Source organism: Pseudopodoces humilis, chromosome 27 (genome assembly GCF_049639895.1).
Source record: "Pseudopodoces humilis isolate 2021_Gansu_Grassland_sample_001 chromosome 27, ASM4963989v1, whole genome shotgun sequence".
NCBI classification, from domain to species: Eukaryota; Metazoa; Chordata; class Aves; order Passeriformes; family Paridae; genus Pseudopodoces; species Pseudopodoces humilis.
Window position 1 is genome coordinate 5,179,283 of NC_142226.1, and position 16,784 is coordinate 5,196,066.

Here is a 16,784-nt window from a genome sequence, read left to right on the forward strand (position 1 = left end):
GGGAGGAAGAGCTCCAGACCTCCCTGGTCTCCTTTGTGGATTGCTGAGGGCATGGAATGGGATTGGGATAAACCGAGATTGAGGGTTGAACTGGGAATGCTGCAAATCCTCACATCCCTGCCTGTCTGGAATGTGACCCCAGGAGCTTCATCCCTGGGGATCTCAGGGGAGGAAGAGAATATGTGACTATTGCAGAGAAAGGAAAGAACAGCAGCTGAGAAATCTCAGAGTTGGGCCAAGACTGCATTAATCTTGCAGAGATGAAAAAAGCTTTATCTTTACATAGGTATTAAAAAAAGCTTTATCTTTGTACAAGTATTAAAAAAGACTTTATCTTTGTACAGGTATTAAAAACCACAGGGGACAGGGACATATTTCACAGAACTGCTGTATCAGGAGCTGTTAGCCAGTTTCAAGGACTCCTTTAAAGGCAAAGTCCAGGGAAGTGGAATACTTTTTTCCAAGTCATTTATCCAAGGGTAGAACACCAATAACTATTTACTCCTTTTACTCTACTGTGGTACATTAAATACTTCTAGGTTTGCATACCTGAATTTCTTCAAAGGGAGGTATTTCTTCAAAGGGAGGTAAATCTTAGCCCTCAATCTTTGGTGTTGGTAAAGAGCAAACACGGTTTCTGTTGTGAACTTTGCTAATTTTTCAGTAAACTGAATTTGAGATTGGGAACTGAATCTTAACTGATCTTTTAAAATAATCCATAATAAATTTGAGAATATGCAAGAAATAAAGACCTGTTGTTTGAGTGCAAAGGTACATTATTGCAGTGTAACAAGGAGTAATTCTATCAGTAAAGGCACCAAACTCCACCACAGAACAGTCTGAGCTGTGTTAATACCGCCAGGATCAGCTGTGGTTTTGCATTGTTTCCGTTTCATGCAAGAAAACGTCCAGAAATCATCTGGATTTTAATACCTAATAAAATTCTGTGCTATCCTCCTCATCCCACTGCACTTTCAAGTCCAGATCTTTGAAGAGCATGGCGAGAGGAGTTCCCCTGTCCCAGCCGGAGCTGCTGGCTGGGGACACGCTCAGTTCTGTGCAGCTCAGCTCCTTTTCTGCTGGGAACATTTCCATGCCCGCAGTCCCTGGGAGCTGTGCTTTGCTTGCAGGGTGTGGGAATGGCTCTGGCAGCACCCACTGCTCCTCGTGGTTCTCTCCAGGGATGTCGTTCCCAGTCCTCACCGAGAGAAGCAGAGCTGCTGACAGCGGTGCCAGCAGCTCCTCCTCTGCCACAAAGTCTGGGGCAGCTTTCCCTGCAGACAGCAGCAGGGGCAGCTCTGCCTGTTGTGTGTAGCATCCTCCCTGTTCCAGCAAAGACAGGGACAGCTGGGACACACTCTCTGCCTGTTGTGTGTAGCATCCTCCCTGTTCCAGCAAAGACAGGGACAGCTGGGACACACTCTCTGCCTTTTCCAGCCCCTCGCTCTGCAGCAGCAGCTGCCTCTGCCCAGGGCTCCCCTGCATCACAGACTCCAGTCTGTCCCTGCTCTTCCACAGGGCCACCTTTGCCTGCTGCTCTTTGTAATCCCAGTGGTTGCAGCTCTTTCCCAGCCCCTGTGTTTGGAGTTTTCCATCCCCAGAACGATCCGGTGACATTCCCTCGAGGCTCTGCGAGCCGTGGTCGGTGTGAGCCGTGCCTGGCACACACAGCCCGTAGGTCATGGCCAGGCTGCTGCTGCCCGTGGCTGCAGGAACGTTCTGCTCTGCTCTCTGAGGAGTGTAAGCAGTCAGAGCTGGGAATTCCACCTGGAAAGGCTGAGGGGACAGCGGGAATGCTGGAACATCCTCCTGCTGTTGGTAGGGACAGAAAGGCCCTGCTGGCTCCAGGGTCCTGTCCAAATCTTGGCTCATCTGGGCCAGCTGCACTTCAGGGATGGAGAGGCAAGGTTTGGGAAAGCTGAGGGGCTTTACGATGTGCTCCACTGTCAGTGTGAGAGGCTGGAACGATGGAATCCCTCTGAAGTCCTGGTGGAGCAGATAAAAAAGCACCAGTTATTAACAAGAAGCTGTGACCTTGAAGGTTTGCTTTAGTTACTCTAAGATTTCTCTAACATTTTCTTTGGAGAAGTGTCAGTAACAGCCACCAGGGACCTGCTCTGCTCACAAAATAACTCTTTTTGTTCCTGGAGAATGACCATTCACAGGAATACAGCCATTTCTCATTGTGTATCAACTGAGCAGTCCTGAAATATGAGGAAGAAAATCTCCTGCTTTCACTTTTGCAAGATTTGGCCCAAACCCTGCAGCATGGAAATAGCATGAAAACCCCTGAGCTGATTTGCATGAAAACCCAATTCTTGCTGTGGGGGACAGGTGAGAATCCCAGGGTTTCAAGGGGAACTGAGGATTTAGGATGCCTAACCTGAGGGGCTCAGTTTGGGGAAGCTTCTGAGCACCCTGAAGCGTCAGTAACCTGCAGTGATTGCCTAGACCAAGCTCATTAACCCTTTAAAAGAAGGGGGGTGGGTTTGGATTGGATACTGGGGAGAAATGCTTTCCTCAGAGAGCGGCACAGAGCAGCTGGGGCTGCCCCTGGATCCCTGGCAGTGCCCAAGGATGGGCTGGGAGCAGCCTGGGATGGTGGGAGATGTGGACCCCACAGCAGGGCATGGATTAAATGATCTTTCAGCTCCCTTCCAGCCCCAGAGAGGGGTGATTGGTGATTTCCAAGCTGAGCTGCAGTGGCTGCAGGGCACTCACCAGGGCTCTGGGCTGGGCACTGCGCTGTTTGATGTATTTGTAGGTCACATAAGTGCTGGCAGCAAACACCAGCCCGGCACAGAACGCCAGGGCCACCAAAGAGCAGAAAATCCACGTTTTATCTGGGGAAAGAACAAGTGGGAAAAGAGCTGGGTTAGAAAAACCTCACAATTAGCCAGGTGATGTCACAGGTTTGGTCTCACTGGAATGAATTTTTAAATTGTTCAAACATTCCGTGCTGAAAATCGATGTATTTTGTGAATCCAACATCCCAGCTAGACTTTTCAACTTGCAGCAGAGTTAACAGCCTCACCTGACAGTGTTTTGACCCAAAACACCTGAGGTTTGCTCTTTCTCTGGAGCAGACAGATGTAAACTGTCCCATTGTATTCAGTGTCTGGGTCCAAGTTGGAAACTTCAAATTCTTTGCTGTGCTCATTCTTTGTCCACTGTTGAAAAGAAAGGTAAGATCTTCTTCAGGGGAAGATTGAATTTTCTTCAATTCAGATTGCAAAATTCAGCATAAAATATTATTTACTAATGAGGTCTTACAGGGCTCTAATTGTTCTGTATGTATGGAACTCTGATTTTTTCTGAATCATATTTATATGATTTTGGCTATTATTTCTGTATTTAATTTTGCATTTCAGTTTCTTAAGACTTGAACTACTTAAGTCATTTTTAGTCACCAGTGGTTTTACTTTTTGTTACTTATAAGGCAAAGTCCTTTTTTCCCCAGAATTTAAGAAGAAAGCTTAAAGTTCCTGTTGTCCTGAGAATCAAAAACTCCAAAATCTTCCCTTGCACATCAGAAATCTCCCCCATCCTGTATAAAATGAGATCCTTCTCCAGCTCATCTGCAGATTTACAATGGAGATTTTTAAAATGGGATTTACAACATTAAAGCACAACAGGTTGTGCTTTACCTGCTGCTGTGTCCTCTGGTTGAATATTGTCAGGTGATAATCCACAGCCCCAAATTTGCTGGAAATGTCCTCCACGGTGAGCTGCTGCTCATCCTCACCCCGCAGGGGGGTAAAGGGGGGCCGGATCAGGAACTTTATGGAGCGTACATGGGGAATGAATTCCACTTGTGGTGCCCCTATGATGGCTGGGAAGGGCAGAACAGGCAGTGTTAATATCATCTGATATCTTAAACACAGCCCAGACTCACTGAAATTGTTATTTCTGTTGGTACAACAAGGTGTGTGAGCTGTGTGAGCGTGGTAGAAGTTCAACTCAGAAAGAAAATCCTTGAATTTCTAGTCAGGTTTCTCTGAGAGCCATTAAATGGGTGGTAAAATTTCAGAGTGACTGAAATTGTTATTTCTGTTGGTACAACAAGGTGTGTGAGCTGTGTGAGCGTGGCAGAAGTCAGGCTGCTGGAGACAGAGGTGGTTTTGGGGGTTCTGTACATTTACAGTGTTTGATTCCCAGGAATTCTCATCCCAGGCTTTTCCAGCTCCATGTTCCACATCCCTGTGTGTGTGAGGGGTGAAATCCACCACAGGCACTCAGGTAACAGCTGCCCAAATCCCAGCTCCCATCCTACACCAGATTTACAGGGCTTTTGTGCCTGCACTTATCTCTGGTGACCACCCACCACTGCAAAGGCTTTAATCCAAGTTTTCACAGCTTTTTTTGCTCCAAAGGTCTGAAAGCTCTTCAAAACCATGGGTTGCTGATGCCACCTCGAATTATTCTTGATTTTTCAGTGGGGAGATTTTAGCCACAGAGCCAGTGAGGCCCCCGAAGGCTGCGTTGTGTCTCCAGCAGGGCTCACTTTGGAGCTGGGACACAAAAATATCCATTGGAATGGATGCTCATCCCAATGTTCCCATTCCACAGCTCCTGGGACTCTCTGTCCTCATGTCCCTTACTCATTTCTTTATTCCTCTCACCAGCAGCCCTCCTCCCATCACACCTGGCTTTTCCTTTCTCCTCTGATCCCACCTTAGGGTCAGATCTCAGCTGAAACCCTGCCCATTGTTTACCTCCTTCACTCCCTCCCCACCAGGCACAGAGCTTTGCAAGGCTGAAATGTGAGGAAATGCTGCCCTGAAGGTGCTGGGAAGGAGGATTTGGTGGCTGCTTGCAGTGGTACCTACTCTCTTTGCGGGGCTCGAACCTCTCGGAGCGCACCCAGCTCGGGGAGCAGCCCCTGGCCCTCACCCGCCCGTAGAAATGCTCCGTGAAGTTCTCTGTCTCCTGGCTGAGGTTGCAGAAGAGCTGGGTGATGCTCTGGCACTCAAGCTTGGGGAGCCAGGATTTCTCTCCATACCTGAGGATAAAACAAGGGTTTGGGGTTGTTTGGTGGAGCAGGACCGGAGGAAAACAGAATAGAGAGAAGGAAGTTGCTACAGGCAAGAGCTGCTCGTTCTCTAGGGGTTAATTCAGGAAATAGGATTGAAGTCCAGACTCCAGGATCAAACAGAAACACCACAATCAGCGACAGCAGAGGAGAGCTCATGGAACAAAGCAACCCAAGATGTAAAATATTTGTTTAAACGAGCATCATCTCCCACTTTGAATAATCCTGTCCTTCACTGAGCTCTCCTCTGAGCAGAACCATAATACAGGCAGGAGAAACAGCAAAACCAACTTTTCTCTCTCTCTGAGACCCCTAAGAACAGCCCAAAAGAAGCAAACTTCACGTACTGTTTGTACTGGACATCAAACACGGTGCCAGGGGGAATATCTGCCTCCGTTTCCCACGTCAGGATGTTCTCAAAGTTTGTGGAAGTAAATGCTGCACGTTTCAGACATGATGGTCTCTCTGCAGCCACAATACCTGAAGGAACAGAGAAACTGGTTTTAAAAAGCACTTTCTGACATCTCAGCCCTCGGATGAAAACGGATCTTGTGGTGTTTTGCTAAAGCTGGGCTGAAAAGGAGCTTGAGCAGAACAAGACTTCCAACTGTGTTCAGTCACACTCTTGCACGCAGACTGACTCATCCCAAAGAAATGAAACTCAGGGATTTATACAGCAAAGCCTCAAAAACTCGAGTCAGAAAGAGAATCCTTGAATTTCCAGTCAGGTTTCTTTAAGAGCCATTAAATGGGTGGTAAAATAAGATCAATAACCAGTTTTCAAGCCCAGAATCCCATCTGTGAATGTCTCTGCTTTCTGCCCCTGCTCAAGGAAGTGACATGCAGAGCTCAGTGCCACCTCCCTGAAGATGTGGCTCACTCTCCTCTCGTGCTCCGTGATTTATTGGATGGAAATTGCCTGTGCAGGCGACAGCCAATGTCTGGACTCTGGCCTGGGTGTGTCGGGGTGACAGCAAACAACTCAGCCAGCTCCTGCTTTCCAAACCCTGCTCCTCTTCCCTGGGAGAACAGGAATGTCACCTGCCCCTGCAAACAAATCCCTGGACAGCAGGATCCCACTGTGGCCCTGCAGAAACCTCCTCCAGGATTTTGTCTCTCTGTTATCGTGAGAAAACACAGCGCAAAATTTCCCCAAGGCTGATCCACAAGAGTTTCTAACTGATCTATAAACTCTGAATTCAAATTATAGGCAGATCCTCAAAGATAAATAATTTATACATTATTCTCTTGGTTTGTGGCACTGATTAACCTCTGGGACATGTGAGGGCTTCAGCCTGCAGTGAACAATGAGACCCCTGGTGAAAAAGTGGGGTGAGCAAATGAAAATAGCACAGATGGGCAAACTGAGCACTGGGATGGGGATGATTTAGACAAGGTCACATCACACAGAGACTAAATCCCACCTGGATTCTCTCTCCAAGCTTTCCCCCCATGGGCCACAACTGAGTGTGAGCGGTTCAAACTCCCTGGCAGAAAGGCACAGATCCCTTCTCAGTCCTGAGTGTGGCATTTGGGCAGGGAAGTGGAGCAGAAATGGGCTCCAGATCTCCTCCTGGCTTCATCTGCAGCTCTGCATTTGCCTCTGCTCATTCCAGGCTCAGCAGTGTGGGTATGAAGGGGTGGGATTCCCTGCCTGAGCACCCTGAAAACTGAGTCACGAATACCCTGGTCTTATCAGGAGTAGGAAATCTGTGTCTTCCCACATTTATCCATGCCAGAACACTGTTATGCAAGGCAGCAGGCACAGTCAAGTGTGGGTAGGGGAAAACCAGGATATTTCACAGTGTAACATCCCTTGGGCCCAGGAGTTTCACAGATCCCAGACAGGAGCAGATGAATGACAAGGCTGAATGCTGAAAAGCTGGTGTCTGGGAAAAGAGCAAGTTTATCCTTCACTCACCCAGCAGTGAGCTTGTCACATCTGGAGTAGGATTAAATGGCTTTTCGAGGGAGAAATTGTTCCCTGGGAGAGTGGGGAGCCCACAGATGGGGCTGCCCCATCTCTGGAAGCACCCACGGCCAGGTTGGTCAGGACTTGGAGCACCCTGGGATGGTGGAAGCTGTCCCTGCCCATGGCTGGGGGTGGGATGAGATGAGCTTTAAGTCCCTTCCAGCCCAAACCCTCTATGACAACTCCCTCATTTTAAGATTACATTATTTGTTTGTACCTCTTAAAATCAGAACTCGTATTCATTTGTGCCTTTGCTTAAGGCACGAGGAGATTGATCCAAAGCCCCCTGATACCAGGGAATGTCCTTCACTCCTGTAGGATTTGGGTTGTAGCACAGCAACAAACCCTTTGAAGGGCAGGAATCTTTTCCTCTCCCTGCTGATCCCTCAAGAGCCGAGCACCAGCCACCATTGGGAGTCACTACAAGGAGACAACGACACCCAGGTGAACTCAGCAGCTCATTCCAAGGTGAAATAGGAAATATTCAGGAAATAGGATTGAATCCCAGACTCCAGGATCAAACAGAAACGCCACAATCAGCGACAGCAGAGGAGAGCTCAGGACTTACCAACCACTGAAACTCCAGCCAGGACGATCAGAAATGGCTTCATGAATAACTCTGCAGCCTGGGCTGCAGGAACAGGCTCCTGTTTGCAGGTGAATCACCTTTTACGAGAGCTGAACGCTTCCTTGCCAGGCCAGGTTGGATTTTGTTGCTCAGAAACCGAGCAGAGCTCTTGTCCTGCCTTCCCTGGGCTGGGAGCAGCCTGGAGCCCTGCGCAGGTGTGACACAGGACAGAGTGACAGCAGCAGCACCTCTCCCCTCCAGTGCACACCTGACTGTACAAAGGTGCACGAGCCAGAGGCTGAGAAAATCCCCAGCTCCTGAAAAAGAGCCAAATACCTTTTTGCTGAGAGCTTCCTGCCCTGAAAGCCCTCCCCGAGGTTCCTGGGCTTTGAGGTTTTGTTTTTCTGCTCGGGTAACTTGAGCTTGTTACAACTGTGAAAAACGAGGTTCACATAATTTTTATAGAATTTCAAAGTTTAATAAAAAAGACAATTAGGAGATAAAAAATAAAAAGTATACAGATACGGCTGGGTGTGTCTGCATTCACCTCACTGACAAAGGATTGTCCCTTAAAAACAGAACCCTGCTACATATCCATAAATTCTCACACATATTCACACATTCTTCTTGAGATTTTTGGGGTTCTTCTATTTAATTTTCTCTTCCCTCTTCCCAATAGATCAATGCTCTTGGTGCCATCGAGATTTACATTCCCTGATCACAGAAATGCAATAAATTCCTCCCCCAGAGCTCTGGTCACTGCTGTCCTCATCTGGATAAGATAATTTACAAATGCAGGAGTTCTCCAGCTATTTTTTTTCCTCAGTCTTTGGGTTATACAAACAAAAGCAGTTTTTATTTTAATACCATGCCATAACCTAACATACATGTATTATACCACTATTTCTAAATTTCATCAATAACAGAAATAAAGAAAACTATATTAATACAACAAAATTTCTCATTCTGATACACATAACATTCATTTGAATATTTGGGAAAAGCCAACGATATAAAATGTATCTATAACACAACTCCAGACATTAAAACTTAGTGCTGTGCACCTGACTGGCTTAATACCTGCTGCAAGCAATTTTTCCTATTTAAGGAAATAGGAAATTACCTATTTCCTTAAAAATCCTGCTCAATTCTTTCTTAAAAAAGAAGTCACTGGCTTTTGTGCTGGTCTGTTGTTCTTATTGGCCTTGGATGGGGAAAAAAGGATCAGCAAATGTCCTGCTGCAGCCTGGGCTGGGCAGGAGCTCCTCAGCTCTGCCCTCTGCACCACCAACTTCTCCCAGCTGATGTGGGGAACAGCTGGAAGAGTGGTGGCCTTTCCACCTCTGTCCCACAGCTTCTTGCAGAGGCCATTGTACACCTGCAATGTTTATTTTTGTGGCTGTTTGCAGTGTAAAGTTCTGTTACTGAATCCACATGGTAAGGACTGGGAGTTTGTATGGACAAGAAAGGGATTATAATTTCCATCCCTTTTCCATAATGTGCTCAGTTTTTAGGGTGTTATTAAGTTTAAATACAAGTAAAATTAAATTAAATTAAATTAAAATAAAATAAATTAAATTAAAATAAATTAAAATAAAATAAATTAAAATAAAATAAAATAAAATAAAATAAAATAAATTAAAATAAAATAAATTAATATAAAATAAATGAAATAAAATAAATGAAAATAAATTAAAATAAAATAAATTAAAATAAAATAAATTAAATTAAAATAAAATAAATTAAAATAAAAGAAATTAAAACAAATTAAAATAAAAAATACAAATAAAATACAAATAAAATAAAATAAAATAAAATATATTAAAATAAAATAAAATACAAATAAAATAAAATAAAATAAAATAAAATAAAATACAAATAAATTAAAATAAAATAAAATAAAATAAAATAAATTAAAATTAAATAAAATAAATTAAAATAAAATACAAATAAAATAAAATAAAATAAAATAAAATACAAATAAATTAAATTAAAATAAAATAAAATACAATAAATTAAAATAAAATAAATTAAAATAAAATAAAATAAAATAAAATAAAATAAAATAAAATACAAATAAAATAAAATACAAATTAAATTAAATTGAATACAAATCCTGTGTGATGTTCTGAAGGTGAATGTTGATTTCAGTGCTCTATCCTTGTGGCCAAACGTGACAGAAATCACAAACCCCTTCTGCTTTTCTCCTCATCTGTGGCTTTCCTGTTCCTGATGCTGTTTCTGTTCCCTGCCCTGGTGAAAGGGCTCAGTGCTTCCAACCCTGCCATGCTGCATCACTTTGTCATTCTCAGCTCACCTGGACAAAGGCAGAGGCCTCAGGTGTGTTAAACCAGACACACCTATCCACCAGTGTCTAATTAAGTACAGCTATTTATTAGGGTGTTTCCTCAGCAGCCTGCTAAAAATATTTCCATTTTTTTCCCTTCCCTCACGTTCCTGCTGTGTGATGGGGCAGAGCTGAGGGACCTTGGCGTGAGCCTGAGCCTCCAGTTCTGAGAACAGAATTCAAACTTTACCTCTGCCCTCATTTCTAGCAAGGGTGTCACCTTTTGAATAGCCTAGGAAACACCTCTCTGGATCTTTGGGGACATGGAGATATCCAAAACTCGACTTTCAAGTTTAAAATTAGGGGTTTTTTCTCTTCCAAACTCTTTCAAACTTTTGATTTCCTCCCGGTGTGGGGGGACTGCAGCAGCCCTGCTGAGTGAACCCTCCGTGTGTGGATGTGGCACCTGGGGACAAGGTGAGCTCACACTTGGACTCGATGATCCCCAAGGTCTTTTCCTAAGGAAATTCTGCCACCACCTGTCCAGCTCACCTGGCCTGCAGCCTGTCCCTCAGTTCCTTGGACAAGAGCTGATCCCAGGCTCTGTTTGCAGAGCTGGGACGTGTCAAAATCATTTTGTAGCAGTTGCTCAACCTCAGCGCTTCCTGTAAGTCAAAGCCTGGGGGTTTTTCCTTGATTGCACAAGAAATGGGGTGGTGACTGTATTTGGATCATCCGTGTCTTTCCAAAGGACCCGGAGGGATAACAATGCAGGATGTACCTAAGAACACTTTGCAGAGGACAAAGGAATTGTCCCGCTGCCGAATCTTTTCCTCCACCTCCCCTTTTGACTTTCATTCAGGACCTTAATTAGCACATCTTGCTGCAAAGCGCTTCCCAGCCCCTCCTATCAGCCCTTAACTCTTTTTTTTCCTGATTTTTAGAAGATTTCAGCTTTCATGCCCTCCATCAACGTCCTCCCCTTGTCTGAGCCTTCTCCCTGAATGCAGAGAATGGCTGGGGAGTGTTTCCTTCTTTATTTTAAGTGACCTGGCTGGGAAGTCTCAGAATTCCACTCCAGCCCAGGATGGGGTCTTGTTTTAAAGGTAATTTTTTTTTTTTCTTTTTAGGATGAGCTGCAGTCCCCCTTTTTAGCTCTGGAAAACAAAACCACGTACACATGGAGATTTCTGTCAAAATATTATTGCTCTCAGACATTCTGCACAGCAGGAAGAATTTCAGCTTCAATAAGTATAAAATAAAAAATAAATAAACAAGCTTGCTGCACACTTTGGCTCCAGTTCCCTCTGTTGGAGCACAGAAGGTGATTTCTGCAGGACGAGGTGGAGAACTTGGCATCCCACAAAAAACAGATCTTGCTGAATATCTCTGTAAGGAACTTCCAGTCAAGCTCTGCAATAAAGAAAAAAATAAGAAAAAATATTCTTACAGGGAATAAAGGTGACACAAAGCAGTTCAAAATCTGCTCCAAATCCACATGCAGGCACAACACTGCATTTTCAGGCCCCAGCTGATGGTTCCACCCAGGGCTGGGTTGTGCTTTTGCCTCCCTCACCCCTGGCTGGCACCTTCTCAGAAGGACAGTGACAGGACAGAGGTGACTTAGCAATAAAATGCACTTTTTGTGTCCCTAAAGCCATTGCCTGGATAGGCCAGACATCGTTTTGTCCTTGTTCAAGGGCTCTTGCTTGGATATCTGGAGCTCTCCAGCATTTTCCAGGCACTCCCCAGACCTGCTGGGTATTTTAGATCCTTCCCAAGTAATGTGAGTGCTCGTAGCCTGGGAATTGAAACTTTGGATCATGTTTTTCCTCTGTGTTTGAAGTCTCAAAAGCCTCACTGAGCACGGTGGAGTCGGGCAGTGTCTCTTCTGTAAAACTGTCACTGCCACAGTCACTTGCAATGCCTTCATCCTCTGCCACCTGCAGCGTCCACAGGGGGATGAGCAGCTGGCTGCTGGGATCCTCTCTGGGCTGGGATGTGGAGTCCATCTGGAGCTGCAGGTCCACGATGGGTTTCTGGTAATCCCTGGAGAAATGAGGAGCCTTCCTGCGAGGGTGCTGCTCGTGGGGTTCAGCAGGAATCCCCCCCAGCAGGGGGTGGAGGGGGGTCATTCCCATCCTCTCATCCCCGTTTCCATCACCCTGCCCACGCTCACTGGCACCTGGGAATCTCACATCAGTGAGGGATATCCTTCCCAAAGAGGAACAGAGGTAAAGAGACGTCTCCTGCTCCTCCTGGGACCCCGAGGTGTCCACCTCAGCCTTCCTCTCTGCAAAGAGAGTGAATCCCAGGGCTCTGAGGTCAAGCACAGATCCGGTGTCCACAGAGAGCCCTGCAGATCCTGAATCCAAGCTGCTTTCCCCCGCAGCTGCTGCGGGAGGCCGGCAGCTGAGATGTCTCTTTGGATACCGAGGCATTTCATGGTATGGGATCAAAGGGCTGCTGTCTTCTTCCTCCTCATCCCCATCCTCTGATGGTGATGATGATGATGGAAAAGAAGCCATCCATGGCAGGTGATGCTCTCCTAAAGCTCTGTTTGTCCTCCTTTGAGGCACTGGCTTCTCTGTGCAGTTCAGATCATCACTGCAGAGTTCCTTTTCACTCAGCTCCAAGTGCAAGGTTGGTCCAGCTGCTTTAAATTGAGAGAAATCCTAGCAGAGAGAAGGAATGAGAGAGTGAGCCTGCGATGCTTTTAGAAGAAAAGTTTGGGTGTAATCGAGAAATGGGAATTATGAATGTAAAACTGAGAAGTGCAGAAAACCAGCTGAAAAGCAGAAGAGTCTGAGTCAGGAGGGGAGCTCAGAATTTGGGCCATACCAAAACCAGAGGCATCTTCCTTTCCTTGGCCTCGTGTTTCACCAGGCAGCAGATGAAGGGACTGACCACGAAGATAAGGACAAGCAGAAGGATCATAACCAGAAGTGGGAACTTCCACTCCACTGCTGAAAAAGACAGAAATAATCTCTTGTGAGTGGTGTTTTTATAGGAATTCTGGGCTCTACACTGGCACAAAATATTCAAGGTTTTCAGAAAACATTTCAGGGTTGGTTTTTTCAAATGAAACTACTTCTACAGAAAGCAGGAACCACTCAGCAGTAAATTCAACCAGCCCCTTTAACAGGAAGCCTTTTATTATCATTTTTTTTGTGGTGAAAAGCTGACTTTGGTGGAAATCTTAGCTTTCCCCTCATCCCACTGGATGTTTCCTGAGAAGGGCCATACCTTTGTGGTTTAATTGCACACACACAGGCTGGGAGAATTCGCTGTACTTCAAGCTGATGCTTTCATAGAGAGCCCTGGCACTGAAGCAGTAATTGCCTCTGAGAGCAGTGGTGTTGATGGTCACCGTGTCCTTCCTGAAGTAACCTTCATATTTCTTCTGTTGCCAAAGCAGAGATGATTCTTTCATTATCAGGGTGGTGTTTCTGGATCGCTTTTAGCCCACGGATCCCTCGTGTGGCCCCATGGCTGGCATCTCCCCCAGGGCTGATGGATCCAGGGTGGGAATTCCAGCTGTGCTCTGTGCCAGGGAATGCTGCCAGTGGCAGCTGGATGAGTTGTTTTAAACCTCAGATCTTTAGACTGACTGCAGCCTCCCCTTCCTGATAAAAATAGGGAACTACCAAAAAAATAAGGATGCACACACACACACACACTTCTACTTTTTGTCTGGCTTTGGTTTAACTCTGGTTTGGCTGGTTCATTTCCTCCAGGCCCTGGATCCAGTCCCTCCCTCCCTGCCCAGAGCTTTGAAGCTCTTTCAGTTCCTCCATTTCACCTAAAAACAGCCAATTTTACTGACCTTGTCTTCAGATCCTGCTTCCCAGAGGTTCAGGTCATATTTCCAAGTGAGGTTCTCCACACACTTGGGCAGAGGGAAGGAGGCACTCACGTGGATGGAATTCCTGCTGACATTCAGGGTCAGCACGGGGGGAGCCAGTTCCACTGCGATTGAGTGAGCAGATGTGAGAACTGAGCTTGCTTGGCTCTTCCCTTCCCAGCAGTGACACTTCCCATGGCTGGTCCTCACTTCCAGCTGTTATCTCGTGATAAGAGGGAAGCAAAGGGCACCTCTTTCTTATCTAAAACACCCCAGAGAGCTTGAAGCCACTTTGTTCAGCTGGGACACTGAGGAACAAATTCTTACACTCAATTCATCCTCAAACAATCCCAGCCCCTTACTGCTGGTGCTCACTCAAATTTCTGCCATCCATAAAGCTCCTGGAGACCTGTGGGGTGTGTTCTATCCATTTGTGGTGTTATAAATCTGTATTGGGATACTGGCTTTGGCAAGCATTAAGATGAATATTATACGTTAAAATAATATTTAACATACTTGAAATAAATAAAATAAATTAATATAATCTATTAATATATATTATATTTATTTAATATATATTAATATATATTAATAAATATTTAATTATTATAATATTATTATAAATATATAATCATTATAATAAATATATATTAATATTATATTTATTGAATATAATATATTAATATATTATATTTATTTAATATATATTAATATATATTAATAAATATATAATTATTATATAATTATAATAAATTATATGTTAAATGAACATAAATTATATGTTAAATAGATATAAATAAATATGTTTTTGGCTATGTATGTACTTTTTTTTCTTGCTAACAAGTTTTAAGCTTGAAAGAATCTCCTAGGTACAAAGCAAGGAAACACCAGAGGGCAAAGACAGTGGGGCCCAAGCTGTTATCAGGAAAAGAACAATAGAGCCCAAACTCTTAGCTGAAGATATAAAGCCCAGCTGCCCTCAAAGGAAGGATGAGGGGCCCAGACTGTTACCAACACTGACCATTTGCAGAAGAAAGGAAACCAGACTCAAAATAATGCTCATCAGCAAGGATAATGATGACCAGCTGATAATAATAAAATAAAATTTTATTTTATTTGATCCCTTCTAAACACCAGATTGCCAGCTGATAAAATAAAATAAAAATAATGCTGACCAGCAGAAATAGAAATCAAACAGAGCTTGTTCTAAATAGGCAGAACCAGGGTGGGGACATGCTAAATACTTCTTGAAAAAGTTTGAATATGCATCAAACCCTCACAGCAGGATGGGATAAAAAGATATCAAGTGTGTTCCTGGCAACCCACCAGGGCACCTGGCCGTTTTAACCCTTTGCTTTATTTCTTTTGTCTCCTAATTTTCTTTTTGTTTCTATTTAAACTTTTTATAATTTATTAAATGAATCTCGTTTTTAATAGTGGGAATGTCACCTGGCAGGCACTCACCATCTGAGTAGTAATCCTTGAACTGGGATTTCACCCACGGCGACTGGGACCGTCCCCAAACCACTTTCACCCGAGCCCGCACTTTAACAAAGAAGCTGGAGAGGGCACAAGTCAGATTGCAGAAGGATCTGGGGATGTTTTTGCAGTGAGGAACCTTCATCCATCTGTCCAGGCGATCCTGGCTGAAAGGAGCAACCATACCAAAATATTAAACACGTTCTGCTGTGATTCACAGAGCAAGAGAAGGAAGGGTTTGGGAGGGTGGGGAGCAAATGGTGCTCAGAGTTTGGGACACTTCCCAGACAGATCATGTCTGGTTTTGGTGGAAGGTCACTGATGATTAGGACAGTCATTAATCAGGAGAGATGCCCTGATTAATGACTGATTAACTATGCCTATTAATTAGTTGTCCCTGTGCCACCTCTTCCATCAGACGCGCTTTGGGAGCTCTCACCTTTCATACCTCACAGTGTAGGTCACACCTGGGGGAGAGCCTTCCCCTGGAGCCCAGGTCAAAATCAGGGCAAAATCCTTTGACAGCAGGGTCACATTTTGAGGAGGGAGAAGTTGAACGTGACCTGATCAAAAGGGAAAATTATGTGAATTATTTAAAAATACCTTTGGGGGCAGGAAGTATCACTTGGTGGTGGTATCAAAATCTGAGGCAGAGCACTTCATTAAAGGCTGGAGATTGGCTCTGGAAACAGGTGTCATGCAATGTTTTCTTCATCTCTCATAAAACATTTTATCTCAACAGTTTTTAGCATTAGGACTCACATTTGTGTGAACAATCTCTTTTACTATTTGCAGCGGTTTTCCCCTTGGTCTCACTGCATTTCACTGATTTACAAGCCACAAACTCCGCCTGACTCCCTGGACACGGCTGTCCCACGCTTCTCATTCAATCCCAGCCCTCCAAGGGCAGATCCTACCAGGAATTCAGAGCTCCAGCTTTGTCCTATATATTTTCCTGCCCCTGTTTTTTCCAGCAGATCACCATGTCCATCACTAGCCCTCAACAAGACACCTTCCACAGCCACATTTTAAACTGTCGCTTTTTTACCGTGGAATATTCCACTTTATGTGAATCATTCCCATTTAAACTGATTAAAATTTACCTCTCCTCCTACCAACAAAGCCACAGAGTGAAAGGAGAGGTTCCACTCAGGTGTGCACGTACCTCGAGCCTGCTGCAGAAGGCACAGAGCCATCAGTGCTCCCACCCTCCATCCACACACAGCAAAGCAGAACTTCCCACTTCTCTTAAACGTCTTTCCTTGGTCCATTCTCATCGAACTTCCTGTGTGAATTCCAGAGGATTGAGGAGTTCAGGAGCTGCACACATGCGCCCTGCCTCTCTTCCTGGTACACCCTGCACGTGTGACTGGGAGAGGAGCAGGTGTCAGAGGTTTTTGGGGGAAAGGAAAGGTAAAAGTTGCAGTACTGCGCCCTCCAGTGCAGCACAGCTGAGCCCTGGCACTGCTGCCTCATCCTGTGAGACACCTCAGCAAAACTCCGACCTTTGGTACTTACCTGCGTGCCTGTGAAATATTAATAAAGCTTAAATAAGGTTTCAGCGCAGGAGAGAGCTTTATCAATCACCTAGCAACAATAAAA

At 44.8% G+C, this 16,784-nt stretch overlaps 2 protein-coding genes across 3 annotated transcripts; both read right to left on the reverse strand.

Annotated features, from left to right (window-relative positions):
• Positions 1-364: 364 nt before the first annotated feature.
• IL22RA1 (interleukin 22 receptor subunit alpha 1) lies at positions 365-7,774 on the reverse strand. The gene is made up of 7 exons (XM_088067487.1): positions 7,573-7,774; positions 5,380-5,512; positions 4,830-5,002; positions 3,648-3,832; positions 3,035-3,170; positions 2,722-2,843; positions 365-1,986 (listed from the first exon to the last, which is right to left on the reverse strand). Exons 1-7 carry the CDS (start codon positions 7,613-7,615, stop codon positions 934-936), a joined length of 1,845 nt encoding a protein of 614 aa, XP_087923613.1. The 5' UTR covers positions 7,616-7,774; the 3' UTR covers positions 365-933.
• A 3,222-nt stretch (positions 7,775-10,996) lies between these two features.
• Positions 10,997-16,476, reverse strand: IFNLR1 (interferon lambda receptor 1). Of its 2 annotated transcripts, none has more exons than XM_088067479.1 (7): positions 16,348-16,476; positions 15,622-15,745; positions 15,168-15,349; positions 13,686-13,828; positions 13,106-13,262; positions 12,701-12,822; positions 10,997-12,534 (listed from the first exon to the last, which is right to left on the reverse strand). In XM_088067479.1, the coding sequence occupies exons 1-7, from the start codon at positions 16,457-16,459 to the stop codon at positions 11,626-11,628; spliced, it is 1,749 nt and encodes a 582-aa protein (XP_087923605.1). In that variant the 5' UTR covers positions 16,460-16,476; the 3' UTR covers positions 10,997-11,625. The 2 variants fall into 2 exon arrangements, with proteins under 2 accessions (XP_087923605.1, XP_014113903.2); XM_014258428.2 differs by having other exon boundaries at positions 12,701-12,825.
• Between the last annotated feature and the right edge of the window lie 308 nt (positions 16,477-16,784).

What these genes read in the sequence shown, in the direction of transcription:
- IL22RA1 (XM_088067487.1), bottom strand. Translation starts at nt 7,615, where the DNA reads ATGAAGCCATTTCTGATCGTCCTGGCTGGAGTTTCAGTGGTTG. An exon ending in TTTGATGTCCAGTACAAACA is followed by an intron (nt 5,003 to 5,379) that starts GTACGTGAAGTT and finishes TTTTATCCTCAG; the next exon opens with GTATGGAGAGAAATCCTGGC. An exon ending in GTTCGAGCCCCGCAAAGAGA is followed by an intron (nt 3,833 to 4,829) that starts GTAGGTACCACT and finishes TGCCCTTCCCAG; the next exon opens with CCATCATAGGGGCACCACAA.
- IFNLR1 (XM_014258428.2), bottom strand. Translation starts at nt 16,459, where the DNA reads ATGAGAATGGACCAAGGAAAGACGTTTAAGAGAAGTGGGAAGTTCTGC. An exon ending in AAGCAGGATCTGAAGACAAG is followed by an intron (nt 13,263 to 13,685) that starts GTCAGTAAAATT and finishes CTTTGGCAACAG; the next exon opens with AAGAAATATGAAGGTTACTT. An exon ending in TGTGCAATTAAACCACAAAG is followed by an intron (nt 12,826 to 13,105) that starts GTATGGCCCTTC and finishes TGTCTTTTTCAG; the next exon opens with CAGTGGAGTGGAAGTTCCCA.